The following is a 15,463-nucleotide window of genomic DNA, read 5'->3' as shown; positions in this document are numbered from 1 at the left end:
TTTCACATTATCTGACCACGGGTGTACACGAGCGGTAGATGGATATTTTAATGATTTCTGTATTGATAAAACATAGTTCTCATGCGGAATTACCTTTTTTCGTGTTTGGAACTCATTTTTAGTCCTTTATAGCGTTATCCGCGGTGAGCTAGCCAGACTAATCCGCGGATAATCGGATTTTACAGTTCCTTCTTTTGGAGAATGCGATATGAGTAAATCCTGAATAATTTCATGATGTACAACCTCATTGTATTGTGTCGTTCACATCATCTTCATGATCTATCTGCTGCCTCGCTGAAATCCGAACCAAGGGATGAATAGTCGACCTGGTTTATAGAGCGATGTGGCTGTTCGGATACGTTCTCCACGAAAAAAAATCTTTGCATTCATAATTCTTTTAAAAATAGATGTATTCTTCTCGATCCTTAATTTTGGTGTGCTAATATTCTGCATCTCTGAAGAGCTTTGTGTATGGCCACGAAGGCTTGTTTGTGAGCGACAATCTCCGATATTCTTACGCGTCATGAATTGAGTGGCATGTGTACAGTTCGTGATAGATGATGTCTGTGTTTTGATCCAAAATAGTTTGTTCTCTACGATTACAGTTTTCGTGAGAAAACTGTTCAAATGGAAAGGCATATCAGTTCGCTTTTAAGCAGCTATTTTGTTTTTTTTCTAATCTTGAAAGATATTGGCGTTATCAAGTAATTGTACAAGTTCAGTATTAGCGCGAGAGTGAAACTGCTCCACCATTGGTTTCTTACACTATCACCCAGATTAATTTGATCATTTTCTGTTGCGACCAACAACCACTAACTCGCCCTAAGGCGAGTTTAAGGACACCACCGTTTTGATTTGAATTGCTTACCAATTAGAAACTAGAAAAAAGCTTAAAGAAATAACAATAAGTTACTACAACAAAAACTCTGTTTTTAGAGAGCTGCTCGTTTCCCTAGATTGCCATTTTTCGTTTGATTTTTGAGTCTCGAAGAGAAACGTGAACAAGGTAAGCAGTAAGCGTTATTAAATTAGCGAATAGGCAACAGAAACCAACAAAGCTCTAATGGACGTGACTTTTCCCACTTGATTGCGGTGATATCCAATACGACGGATGTTCAGTGTGCAAATATACTGATGAAATCAGCTAACCCTCGGGTAAATCTCGGTCGCCATCGTATTGAATGACACACTGCATAATTAGTTGAATTGAGTAAAAAAGTTTTCTTCAGAAGTCTCACTAGCACACTATGCGCAAATTTCAGTCAGTGCAGCACATCAACACTTATTCACATTTGTCCGCAGCGACCAGCGGGAATCGAACGATTCTCATTTGATTCCCATAGTCACAAATCACTGAGCCACACGCTGGGAGCATTGTTTTTGGACTGAACTGTGAGTTGGAACAGTCTAGCTTAACCTCCTTGGCAATCTCGCCGGTTCGAACGTCCCATACAACCAATGAACCTGTTATAAGAATCAAATAGATTATTTCCTATGTTCTCAATTGCAATGATGGTAGCATCAAATATTAACCTGGTTTGCCCGTCACTAACAGAGAGGGTGTCAGCATTACCAGCGAGGAGTACGCATGACTGACCGTCATAGCGTTGAGCGGTTGACCTTGAAAACGATCCCACACGCGTATTCGTTCGTCCAGCCCAAGTGAGATCACGTAACTTGGTGAACAGGCCAGGGCAACGATCGAGTCGTCGTGTGCTTCAATTTTGTACATACAGGCACCTGTAACCAAACATTTTATGGTTAAACAAAATGAAGTACACATTGAGAACACCATTTCACCTCTGATCAGATCCCACACACACAGCAAACCATCCTGGCAACCGGAGGCGCCCATTCCCGCCTGCCACTGGTCTATGAAAAGGCACGTGATTGGCCCGCAGTGCCCGTGCAAAGTAAACTGTAACATATGGCTGTCGAGACGGAACACCTTTACCGTGTGATCTTGGCTACCGGTCATAACGGTTCCACCGGCCACTTCCAAACACGTCACTGGCATTTGATGGCCCTGCTGGTGAAATTCCAGATGGCATCGCAACTCCTCCTCCGATGTGTGATGGTTCTGCGCTGCAGTGGTTGAACCTGGCTGGGCTGGGGGTGTCTGGAACACACTCAAGCTTCCTGCTGAACCGGTTCGGATGTGAGCTGCCATGGAAGGAAGAACATCAAGATTTTATTAAGGTTATTAAGTGCAAAAGACGCGTATTCCTTGTCGAACTTCAACTGTGACGGCAAGGAGTTGATTTAGGAAACCTGAGAAGGTAACCGTGAGAACTCTTCTATAATCAATCGAACCGATATTTTTCTTTAATCATCGACCCCACATTTTATCAATCTTCAATCGTGACGGCGAGAGGGAACTAGGGAACACAATAATGAAAGAATTCAATAATTAAAAAATTAAAGAATCAAAGAGCAATAGAATTAAAATTTTAAAATAACTTTAGAATTGACGGGGAATAAACGCGTAACTACTATTCAAACACAAACAAACGATGAACACTATCGCAACTAACACGCCAAAACGCTCATATTTGTTCCAAATTAATTTCACATATACCTCCGTTAGCTACAAACACAGAACACATGCTAGCATATTGCCATTTTGTTAAAATGAGGAACTTAAAAAACTAAATAGAAAAAAGAAATAAAATGTTTTTTGTCTGTTCAAACGATGAAATAGATGAGATAGATTATTTTTATAAAAGACGAATAAAAAACCGAAATTGCACTAGAAGAGAATAAAACCAATAATATTTGTATAAATATTATTAGGAAAAAATATATCAATTCTGCGTGGAATCCAAAAAAAAACATAATCTGTAACTAAACAATTTTGGTTTTCAGAAGTCTAAAAAATCTGTGGATTAACAGATTATTCTGTACTCATGGCAACCCTGACACATACACATAGAGATCACTCCCAAGGAACTTTCACATAAACCATAAACCGGAGAAACAAGAAGAAACGCAAATATTCAAAGTTCACGAACAGTGAGGGTTTCATCATTGAAAATCTCAACCACGAAACCAAAACATTAAATTGAAAATTTCAACTCATGCATGTGTAATAATCCACATAATACAAGAATATCATAGAACGGATTGCCCTCTTGTTTCCACCTGGCTAGTCCTTTGCGTTTAGTCACTCCCTCTTGCTATACCACAATGCTGATGCAACATTCGATGGTTCACTATGAGCACCTCTCATGCAGATACTAGAGATGTGCCATCCGCTCATAAGCTGTTCATTCGAATCGCTTCATCATAGTGAGCGGATTCGGATCGGCTCGCAATCAAAAAAACGCAGCTCATCAGCTCATTACGGGGCTGGAGCTGATGAGCTGTTGAGCTGTTGAGCTGATGAGCTGCTGATCTGATGAGCTGTTGAGCTGTTGATCTGATGAGCTGTTGAGCTGTTGAGCTGTTGAGCTGAAGAGCTGTTGAGCTGTTGAGCTGTTGAGCTGCTGAGCTGTTAAGCTGCATAGCTGTGGAGCGCAAAAGCTGCAGAGAGTGTGAATTGCGAGACGCGAAAGAATTTTTCGTCCCCCGCGCTTCATGGCATGACGTCAGTTTGTTTTCGTGTATCCCTCTTCGTACTTTAGCTTTAGCAGAGATGCCAGATAGGAAAAAAGGTTTTTGTTTTGAAGATATTCAATCGTTCGTTACTTAATTAAATTTTTCTTATATGGCCAAACAAAATAATACACATTATTATATGCTTGTAAATAAATTTAATATATTACATTGTTATTTAAACATTACTGTGGAAACACATACATTTATTTCCGCGTGCTGAATCAAAACAATACAGAAAACCACCCGGCATAAATGTTGATCGGTAACGGTAACGGTATTGAATTAAAGAGGCTTTAAACTCTGAGAGTTCATTCGTCTCTTAATAAATGTTGATGATTGATACTGGTCCTTTTGTTACCTTTGTGATCGCGAATAATTATTTCTCGTTGCACCTATTATTTTTTTTTATTAAATCGTTTATTTTTACAGGCTCAGTTACATAAGTTTAAAGGAGCCAAACTCCTGACTGTATTGTTACAAGTATATATAAACATTTTTCCTTAATTCTAATGTTAATGGTGTAGAAAACCGATTACTCGCGGTCTACTCGAGTTTAGAAGGGTGACATATTTTCTTCAGGAAAAGGAAAGGATAGTAGGATATGTTGACAATGTTCACTCTCACATTCATTACACTCAATTCTTAAGCCTATCTTATATCTAATATGTTTTTACATTTCACCTTATTCTATTGTTAATAAGAAGGGATTTGATTTCTCGCGAAGGAAAAGGAAAAGGAGAATATAAGGATATAAGGACAATCAGACACGAAGATCGATAACTTTTAGGAAGAAATATATTTGGGACATGTAATCAAGGTCTAAACCAGCCAACACATCTCTCACCGGCACATTGGGCTGCCTTCCTCTAGCCCGAAGAGAGTTTTCTAAATTCGATCTGGCAACAAGATACTCCTCGCACGACCAAACAACGTTTTCGACGTCGTGGTAACCTTGGCCGCAGGCACAGATATTGCTGTCGGCAAGATCAAAACGAAAGAGTAGCGCGTTTAACGAACAGTGATTGGACATGAGTCGGGAGAAGGTGCGAATTAAGTCCCGACTCAAGTCCAGACTTTTGAACCATGGTTTGAGGCTAACCTTAGGGATAATTGAGTGGAGCCACCGGCCCAATTCATCTTCGTTCCATTTGCGTTGCCAGTTAACGATGGTATTTTTACGAACTAAAGAATAAAATTCATTGAAGGCGATTTGACGCTGATAAATTTCGCCTTCAATTGCACCTACCTTTGCTAATGAGTCAGCCCTCTCATTACCCGGAATTGAGCAATGTGAAGGGACCCAGACAAAGGTAATGACATAACAGCGTCTGGTTAAAGCACTCAAAATTTCTCGTATTCTCTCAAGGAAGTACGGCGAGTGCTTTGTTGCACCTATTAGTGGATTTATTTTTATATCCTCGGATGCAAAAAAAAAATCTCGATGGTTTTTTTTCAAAAAACGTTGTCTCGGCCAATATTCCTGGAGGCATTCTATTTGGCTACTGTTGGTTTTTCTGTTGTTTAAGTTCAGCATATCCTAAGCATCTTCTATGTTGGATTTCAGCATACAGTATTTGTGGTATATTATATTATTAGAATTCATATCAGTTTTAGTTTTTGTATAATTACGAATTAAATTCGTTTATTTTTTGCTTTCCGTCTATTAAAAAATGCACACTATGCAATGTCCCATGGTGATTACGTTTCATATGCAATTGTGTGGACAACTGCAAAATTCAACTGAGCTGAAGAGCTGTTCCAAATGAGCAGCTCACTTGTATGAGCTGAACGGCTCTGAGCCGCTCACCATGATGAGCTGATTTGCCCATCTCTAGCAGATACCTTTTGCGATTGACACATACTAGGGCTCAACAAGTAACTATTATGCCGGTCTTACCGCCACCACCATTCCACATTTCCAAGAAACAAAACATAACGCTCTTTAACCAGCATTCAATAGCGCTTGAAAGAAACTATGTGTGTGCGAAGAGTTACACAAACACTCATCGACTAGAGATGGGCAAACCGTTCACGAACGGTACAAACGAACTAGTTCGCCGAAAAGAGTGAACGAACGGTCGTTCTTTTTCAAAGAACGGTAGTTCTCCCCACGAACTGATTGCGAGCGAACGGTTTGTGAACGAACTGATTCCGAAAGAACGGTTTGCGAGTGAACCTTTTGAGAGTGAACTGATGGAGAGTGAACTATTTGAGAGTGAACTGCTTGTGAACGAACTGATTGAGAGCTATTGAGAGTGAACTGTTTGTGAACGAACTCTCGCGTAACTTTTTAAAAGGTCCTATGTAACATTCACATCAAATCGAGAAAAACGAAGTTAAAGACCGGAACATTGTTCCGCGAATTGTTTCAAAAGGAATCGATCTTTATCACTACTTTTACCACTAGCAGCCAATAATAACTTTGAAAACCCAATCGTGACTGTTGTAATGTGATTTTAGTTTGAAATTGAAGCCTCCGAGCGAAACATGTTACATTGGACGTTTTGACTGACGGCTTTGTATATTGAACGAATTACGTTGCACTGAACAACGATCCAAACACTTCGTGCTAAAAGCAGATCTTTATTGTTATCACTCGTAGAACTGCATTAAAAACGATATCTACACCCGAAAATAACACAAACTCAAAATGTCCAAAGTGCGACTTCGTTTTGTTTTGATTGCTTTGTTACTTCGGACGTATCGAGCGTCAGAGGAGAGTGGCGTCCGAAGTAACAGTTGAGTGCTTAAAATTAGAATCTGTTCATTGGACATATTTTGTATCGGTGATAAAAAGGTGAAAAGGATAGATACTTGAACGGTTGTTTTCGCAATGCGTTCAATGATTGAGAGCTAATGGTGTGCATCCATTAACTCGATTTGTTTACATTTGTTACTTAGGACATTTTCAAAAGTTACGCGAGAACTGTTTGAGAACGAAGTGTTTGCGGGCGAACTGTTTGCGAACGAACTAGTGCAGCTGAACAGATTTGCGTTGGACGGAATGGACAAATATAACGAGAACGTTTGTAAGGAAAATAAAACGATATTGTCATGATGAGCAAAATGCATCTAACGCAGGGTTTATTTTGTTAATGTATACTCAATTTTGTGTTAAAAATTAAATTTGATTTTCGTAGTTTTAAAAGTTTATTTTCAATTGCATGTATTCTTTCAATTCCGCGTAACATTCATATATTTCCTGATTATCAGAAAAAAAAACCTAATTCATGAAAGCTGGGGCGATTCATGAATTAGGTAAACATAAAATCTCATAGTGAGGGCAAAGTTTTTTCGTTGCTTCAATTCATTGTTTGGCCTATTGCGTATACGTGTTCGCGTGATTGTTTGTATGATTGATTGTTAGTGAAAATCGCTGCTGATTTTTTCCCCTGAATGAATATTATGAAATATGATCTTACATGGAACCTGTGTGTTGTCCAAAAAGAGAATATGAAAAATTGCACATATTTTGTGCACATCAAATTATTTCATAAACTTTCGACATATTTTCACATACAGTTTGCGACTTTTAAAGAAGAAGCAGCTTATCTTTCCCCACTAAATTTTAGAAATATAAATCCCATACGTACACTATCCAATCCAACGATATCAATTAATAGCTGTCTATTGATGTTGGGTTCCAGCTAACATTCTATGTTGTTCAATACCGCTGAACGAAAGAGCGAAAGAACGGTTCAAAAGAACTGATTCACTGAGCACATCTCTATCATCGACAGTTACTCATCGGCTCTCCGCTCCGAATTCCAAATCTGCTCTGCTCCACATTACATCTCTCACCGATAACACACTCTCCGGAGCGAGAAGGCATTCAGACTTCTCGTCGGGCATAATTACTGTTTGACATCGGCCCAGAAACACTTTGATGGCGTCGAAGACAATTACAAATAGCCCAATTATCCTTTGTGACGAAGGGTGCCCTGCCTTGGTGATAAGATCACTGTTGTAAACTATCTTAACCGCACACTGCCCACAATACACACAACAAGCAGTGCATGCACAAACCAGCAATAATCGCGGAATCAAACGAATTGAACCGATCCGCACCGAATGAAACTGAATGAAAAACCCCCACCAACACACTAACAACGGATATGCGCTGACTGGAAAAATGGCGTTAAAACTGATTTGATCCGGTTTTCACAATGCTCTTCTGGATTTCACTTTTGTAAAAAAAAATATCACACAACTGTGGTACTACTTCTACACATTGAACCATTTTCACAAGAACGCCGATATGCAGACGGAATCCATCGTGAACATCTTTCCAAACAACATGTAATACAAACGAACCGAAAACACGTCAACATGCGACGGCTGTCCGGGCCTCTCTCTGAAAGCATACTTGAAATATTCGAAAAATAATTAGAGTACTTTTGGGAAAAAGCCAAATTTTTTTTCTTAATTATTTACAAAAATTTATAACATAAAAACTATGATACCTAAAAAATTCATGTCAAAGGATGAAAAGTAGGAAATTGTTTAAATTTTCACTAAAAAAATTTCGCTGATAAAAAAGTTATTTTTGAAATTATTTTTTCTCAAAAACTTATTTTTTTAAATTCCCAAAACAAAAAAAATAAAATATATATATATATATATATATATATACCATACATCGGAAGATGGACACTTTTACAGGGAAAAAGTTTTACGAACAACAACTATTTCATATTTTCTTTGAAAAAAATACAACAACAAAATACAATTTATCCTAATTTTGTTTAAAGTCAAGATAGCGATATAATGTGTTCGACAAAGTTGTAGATATTGTTAAAATATAAATTTTTGTCGAAGACATCAACTTTCTATCTTTTATAGTTTTTGGAATATAAGTCATTTTTATATGAAGTCTCCTGAAAAAAATATGTTTTGCTCGTAACACTTTTGTGTTTAAATTCTTGCGTTTGACATGTTTCTAAATAGAGAAAAGTTAGCAGATCATGCAAATTGCGAAAATTTATACATGAAAATGTAACGCATAGAACAATAATAGCATTTTTCAAAGAAAAACATGAAAAAGTTGTTGACAAACATGACAAACGCCAAGAAACACGTCAAGAACATGTCAAACTAAAACAGATAGAATGTTGACGACGAATACATTATATCGCTATCTTGACTTTAAACAAAATTAGGATTAGTTGTATTTTTTTCAAAGAAAACATGAAAAAGTTGCTCGAAAAACTTTTTCCCTCTAAAAGTGCCCATCTTCCGATGTATGGACGACTTGTTGGAAATTTTAAGGGCTATTCATATATATATATTTTTGGGAATTTAAAAAAATACGTTTTTGAGAAAAAATAATTTTTAAAATAACTTCTTTGTCAGCGAAATTTTTTTCCAAAGAAATTTTGGTATTTTTTGTGAAAATTTGAACAATTTCCTACATTTCATCTTTTAGCATGAATTTTGTAGGTATCATAGTTTTTATGTTATAAATTTTTGTAACAAATTAAGAAAAAAAAATTTTTTTCCGAAAAGTAGTCTAATTATTTTTCGAATATTTCAAGTATGCAAAGTTGCTTAAATGATCCATGTTTTTACACCCACAACGTTTCACTGCTATCTGAAATGGTGCTGCCAACGGCCAGTCGAGTTGGCATGAAATTCGTCAAATTTCCCATGTAAGGTAATTAGCTTACTTGCTAAAAAATTTTTACGCCCTTGCGAGCGACCTTCCGGCAGTTAACCGGAACATTCGCCATGGCGGACGAAAACATGCGTGTAAGCATGTTTTTGAGTTCTTTCTTCTTTTTTTTATTAATTCCTTCTCAGTTTTCGCGACAAAATTGTTGGAGTAGATCTTACGCTTCAAGTTTGCCCAGAAATTCTTTTTGAGACTCATCTGGGGGACGTTAAGCGGGTTCGCCGATTTGGGTACCAAATCGATATTTAGCCGCTCCATCTCCTCTAACAAGAGCTCTCCAGTCTACCAAATAAAACATTTCAATGAAACTCGTGTACTGGAATGGGATATTTTGCTCGTCTCGACAGTGACTGAAGCCGAGACGAGACGAGACGAATTGCTCGTCTCGTTTTCTGGAATAGGGCCCAATAACAAACACAAGTACTACTTACTTCGCCGATACGCGGACGTGAAACCCCAGTCTATCTGCCGGCCCTGCGTGTATGTTTCGAGCCGCAAGAAATCCACACATCCGCTGAGTCGAGCCACGATCACCTTATCGCCTGTTAGTCTTATGTTAGTTACCCCATTATTATGAGTACTTTCAGCCTCGAAGATGCCCTGAAAATAAATGTTCGCCTTCAAGAATAACCCAACAAAACAGAGTTTATCTTCTCACCTTAAAATTCCCGGTCGTACCTTCCCAAAATTCCAACCGCCCGTCCGCACACCCAATCACAATGAGATTATCTAGAAAATCTAAACACCAGATCGGCGACGCCTGATAGTGTTTTTTCCGAGCTGTCCCTCCGGGCGGCTGAGAACAATCGCCAGGAGAATGCTGATGGCTCCGGAGATCATCTTCGCCACTGTGTGATCCATTCATTTGGGTGTGTTGGTTCTCGTACGATACCGGCAATTTATTGTGACCTTCTATCGCCACTCCTCCGCACTGGATAGAACCATTGGGAAGAAAGCGGTTCCGTAGATCCGCCCCATCGCTGTGTCGTTTCGATTTGTCGCTAGTGTAGTGTTTCTCATACTGGGCCGCAAAGTCGAACAGTGCTGCGTTACTCTCGCTCTGCTCCCGCTGGTGATTATGCCCGGTGAAATTGAACTGGAGTTTCTTCTTCAGTTTGGAGACAAAACTCGTCGGTATGTGCTCTTGGAATACTTCTTGCACGCCGGTAACATTTGCACTACTTGAATCGCTCTTCATTATGACAGATCCATTCGGAGATCCTTCACTTTCCTTTCGCTGCATTTCGAAGTAATTTGTTCGATAAATTTCCGCCATCAGTTCGCCATTTGTGATGTCCCAAATCTTCACCTCGCCCTGCAAGCAAGAGCTGGCAATCATATTACCGTCCGTTACCAAACACTCAATCCGATGGGCGTGACCATTCACTTGAATGGGAACCCCCTCCAGGATTCGTTGCTCCTGCTTGGGTTCCTCTGTCTCGCTCTCATGCCAACTGGCACGCCACTCGGCATAGTTTCGCGTACACATACACCGATAGAGCACCACAAACGTGTAGGTTACACCAAATATGCTCACGGCGATCAGCATGCAACTCAGAAGTATTTCCATCGGTGTCTTCGGATAGAAAGGAGCATCTCCTTTGTTTATGTTGGGTGCATCACCTGTGTCAGCATCACTCAGATCAAGTGGATCCAGCGCAGCTGCCAGAGCCTTCCACTGGAAGTGGTGTGGCGCTTTTTCTTCCGGATTCCGAAGTGTCAAAGCCGCCTGAGGGCTCACCGCATGGGATAGTTTTATAGACGGCAGCACGGTAACATAACGCCCAGAGAGGGAAACATTATACTGCTTCAAGATAGAAGACCAATGAAAGTTGGAAAGTTGATATACGGTTTCGTAATCTGGATGTTTGAGCCTGTTCAACTGCTCCGTGATATTCAGAATGCGTTCATTGTTGCCGCTCAGCTCGCCCTCGGCAAAATGGTTGTAATTCAGATGGCCAGCCTCCGCCGCTTTGAGATCTTGCATATCGTTGATTGGAATGTGCAATTTAGTAGCCTCGCTGGCCGCTCGCTGTGCGGACATATTTTTATCGATCATAAACTCGATAAGTCCCGAGTTGTAAATAATGTTGGAAATCCACAAAACCATCCAGATCATAAAGCCACGCTGAAAGAATCTGGTACTGGCCCAAAAATTTACAATTCTCAAACGCTTGGGAATCTTCTTGTCTTTGCTGTTGCCGGAGCTGCTCAAACTGTTCTTTTTCAAGGGATTCCCCGTTTGATCCATGCCGGAGAGCTTCGGATGAGACATAGATCGACTAATGCCCCCATTCCGACAACCTTCCATCACATTCCGGCGCACATCGCTATTGTAGTAGAGCATCTTCGGCAGTTGTCTCACCTCGGCACTGTATTCCACACGTTTGATATCCAACGCCAGCACGGTAGAGAAGAACATCATTTGCAGGAAAAAGTCGGAAACCAGCCCAACGATTGCGAAGATACAGAACTCCTGAATAACCGGGACAAACGTGCAGAGTCCAACAGTTAGGATAGTGATTTCCGCTAGCAGATTCTTTGTAATGGACCAACCCTCACGAGACAAACCCTGGGCAACTCGTATCTTCACGTCCAGATTATTATCCGTGGTCAGTACACTTTTTGTGATGACTAGGACATTCTCCAGACCCACCAATATCACCAGATATGGATATACACCCTTCGACTGCAAGCTTATCGTGAGTCCGAAAAAGAAGCACATCCCTAGTGACATCAGTAAGCTTCCCAGCACAGTTAGCACTGCGCTGGATGCCAGCACCAGTCGCGAACGGATCTCGTCGATCTTTCGCACAGAGAAGTAAACATACAGAAACAGCATCGTGATGGCGATACACTGGGGCAAAAATTCCTTCCAGTTGAACTCTCCCGGATAGAAAATGTACATGATTGACGATTGATCTTTGACTTGGGACTCTTGGCGTTGTCCGTCTCGTGGAGCCGAGGATTGGTGCAGGGGATATGACTTCACCAGTCGCTCTTTCAACGAGCTAATATAAGCCGGATTATTCTCGCGCAGTATAAGCGTCACGGCGTACTGAATGATACGCGATCGGACACGCATCGGGTAGCGCTTGATACCGGTGTCTCTCAGCGAGATTCCGAACAACATTTCCGAGGTGGATACTTTCGACTTGTGGAGATTCTAAAAGTAAAGAAAATTAGAAAAACAAGCTTCGCATGTTTGTTGTTCAAGTCGCTCACATGATTCACAAACACCGTGTTGAGTAAGCTGCTATCCTTGTTGAAATTTTGAATGTTTTGCTGCCAAAGATTTGCCGGAGAAAGAAGCAAACAGTTGTACTCCGGGAAAAGCATCTGCTGCGAGGTGCGCTTCACATTCTCCACGTGCAGACAAAGCTGGCTTAATGTCGTTTTGCTGAAACAATATGAGAGGAATAGATTAAAGAAAGAATGTTCGCAATTTAACGCTGAGGGTACAACTCACCTCACCTCGTCCTCATGATTCCTAATAATCTCTATCAGTTTGAACACTTCATACAACGGCCCCCGGAATGCGTCTGTTAGCAGCATGTTTTCTTCCCACGGAATCACGCTTGAACGCATAATGATTTGCTGAACGTACAGAAGGGGATCTATCCGCGCCCAGGGGAACGGTGCCTCGAGACTGATGTTGTACAGGCTGAAGAAGTTGTTCCCGTTGAAGTTGAACGGGTTGAAAATATCCGAGGTACTGATGTTTGTGCTAGGGCTCACGAGCGGTAGATTTTGTGTGCTTTGTTCCGTGTAAGGGAAAATAACTTTGGTGGGGAACGTGCCTGGCAGGGGGATGTTCAGTAGGGGATAACTGAAATTAAAGATAAAAACATATATTGTTCTTGGGTTAGTTGGTATGAAAGTTATAATACATAAGACAATTAGCTTTCGCAGCTATAGATAAGATTGCAGAAATGATTCAGAGTGATAAAACGTATGCGTAAAACCGGCTGCTTGGTGATGTAACGCAAAAACGTTAGCAGACAGACAAGACAGACAATTTGTCATTCAGTCACATTATCACTTATCACACCTAATCGAAACGTGAGTGATTTTGTGCGATATTCTACGATTAAGACATCATTTAGCTCCTGATGGAAACAATGATGTTCAAGTATCAATTCATTTTGCTAGCTTTTCTTCCAGCCAGGTAGATTCTAAAGGCGCGTCCACATTATGCCGAATGATGCCGATCGGCCTGTACCAGGCGGCATATTCGGTTCGTTATGTAATGTGGACGCCTCATCGGGTGTACGAAGCCGAAGCCCCATCGGATGCACGAAGCCGTCACGAACACACGAAGCACAATGTCGTCAACGCTAATTTACCTCGTTTTGCTTTGGTTCGACTTTCTCGAACCGGACCCACTTGTTTCGGGTTGGGTTCGGTTTGATTCGAGTCGGTTTTCGGCAAGTCGGCAAGCCCGGGCGGTACGTCCACATTTAGTCGGCTTTACCGGGCGGCCAAGGCCGATTGGCGTGATGTGGACGCGTCTTAATATTTGAGAACAAATGAAACCAAATCTGACGAATAGATTTAGAGATTTTTCAATGATTTGTTTTATTTTATTTATTAGCAGACCCCGCGAGCTTCATCCCGCTCAAAATTGAATTTTTGTTATGAATGCTTCCGAAAATTCAAGATTTCTCACTAAGCGAATGTTCGTAGATTCAATCTCAGAATCATTCATTGGTTGATCTTCAAATCGGCCTAGAGGCGATTGAAACTTGTAATATAAAGCTATATAATAGGAAAAAAACAATGAATTAATACGCGTTTTTATTTTATTTTTCTCTACAGATTAATCGTAGTTCGGTGTAACAAACATCGAATTTTTTTTATCGAAACGGTAAAATCAATCTAAACAACATCATATAAGTATATCAGGCAGATTCCGTTCGTGAGTCGCATAAACATGTAATTTAAATCAGTCTAGTACTGCGAAAAATGTAATACGATTTAGAAAATCATTCAACAGTAAAACATATTAGATTGTAGTTGAGGACATATCACATCATACTATGAATTTGACACCTCATGACATTGACAATCGTAACAACGGAAGTTCATCATAGCATTTTCTTTATCATCATCACCACTCATTTTCAACATTTATATCTACCTCCCACTAAAAGCCAATTGCCTTTTTTTCACAGGACACTACATCACTTGGAGGTAAGAGGATAAACCATAACAATCGATACTATTAGATCCCAGTGAAATGATATTCTTTCAAGGATTTCAGTTTCGACGTAGGACTACGTCTTTCATTTCTATACCGGGGTGTAAAATCAAAGTTTCGAAAACGAAAGCGTTACGCCGGAGACCGAGATTTTGAGTGTTAATAGCTCCTAAACAACTGAACGAAATGGTATGATAAACACTTCATTCGAAAGATAAAATGTCTACGCGTTCTATACTTGTTACTTTCTGATCAAAAAACTTGTTTCAATAGTCTTAAATTTGCTTTCAAAACAGGCTATTGAAATCACCAATCGGTATATAAGCGAGCGCCGCCCGGAAATCCACTCAGTTCTAATTGAACAGCGATTGGAGCATGTTGTCGCTGTTGTGGTGAAGCTAATTTCGTTTATCACGAAAGCGCTGATGAACGGTGTCACCAAGAGCCTGTTTGTGCACCTTAGGCCAGAAGGGAATCCATCAGGAGGAGAGTGATGCCACAAACGGTTCCCCGGGAAGATCTCGAAGCAGCCGCTACACACACACACACACACACATACACGCGCGGAATTCTTTCCGTTTGGATGCCATTCAGCATCGAGAAAGATCCGGAAAATAATCTGCCAGTTCCTCTGGGAATTTAAAAATACATTCATGTGAAAGAGTTTATTTGAATGTTTTCTATCCATGTAACACTGTGACCAAATATGTTTCAATCAAGTGCTATTAACAGATGGTTATCGAGTTAGCATAAACCACTGGTGGGCTTCTAGTATCGAGGAAAATGTGGAAGTATCTAATCGTTACTGAAAATAATCTGCCAGTTCCTCTGGGAATTTATAAATACATTCATGTGAAAGAGTTTATTTTAATGTTTTCTATCCATGTAATACTGTGACCAAATACATTTGGTTTTCAATCAATCGCAATTAACAGGATAGCTTCTGAAGATTATTCTTCCTCATCAGTAGGATATTTCAGTATCCAATATTGGAT

The 15,463-nt window shown here is 40.1% G+C and overlaps 1 protein-coding gene across 3 annotated transcripts in view; it reads right to left on the bottom strand.

Moving 5' to 3' along the window:
• Window positions 1-392: 392 nt before the first annotated feature.
• The window catches only part of LOC129765365 (sterol regulatory element-binding protein cleavage-activating protein), a 36,658-nt gene continuing 21,587 nt past the window's right edge, over window positions 393-15,463 (bottom strand). For all 3 annotated transcript variants that reach the window (XM_055765603.1, XM_055765604.1, XM_055765605.1), the window contains exons 3-9: window positions 12,738-13,097; window positions 12,494-12,668; window positions 9,927-12,434; window positions 9,700-9,868; window positions 1,801-2,163; window positions 1,534-1,740; window positions 393-1,464 (exon numbers count right to left, since the gene is read on the bottom strand). In XM_055765603.1, coding sequence (XP_055621578.1) covers window positions 1,283-1,464; window positions 1,534-1,740; window positions 1,801-2,163; window positions 9,700-9,868; window positions 9,927-12,434; window positions 12,494-12,668; window positions 12,738-13,097 — 3,964 coding nt within the window. In that variant the 3' untranslated portion in view covers window positions 393-1,282. The remainder of the gene's footprint in view (window positions 1,465-1,533; window positions 1,741-1,800; window positions 2,164-9,699; window positions 9,869-9,926; window positions 12,435-12,493; window positions 12,669-12,737; window positions 13,098-15,463) is intronic.

Source organism: Toxorhynchites rutilus, chromosome 2 (assembly GCF_029784135.1).
Source record: "Toxorhynchites rutilus septentrionalis strain SRP chromosome 2, ASM2978413v1, whole genome shotgun sequence".
In the NCBI taxonomy this organism is placed as follows: domain Eukaryota; kingdom Metazoa; phylum Arthropoda; class Insecta; order Diptera; family Culicidae; genus Toxorhynchites; species Toxorhynchites rutilus.
The sequence above is the reverse complement of the archived record's forward strand: the minus strand, read 5'-3'. Positions and strand labels throughout refer to the sequence as shown.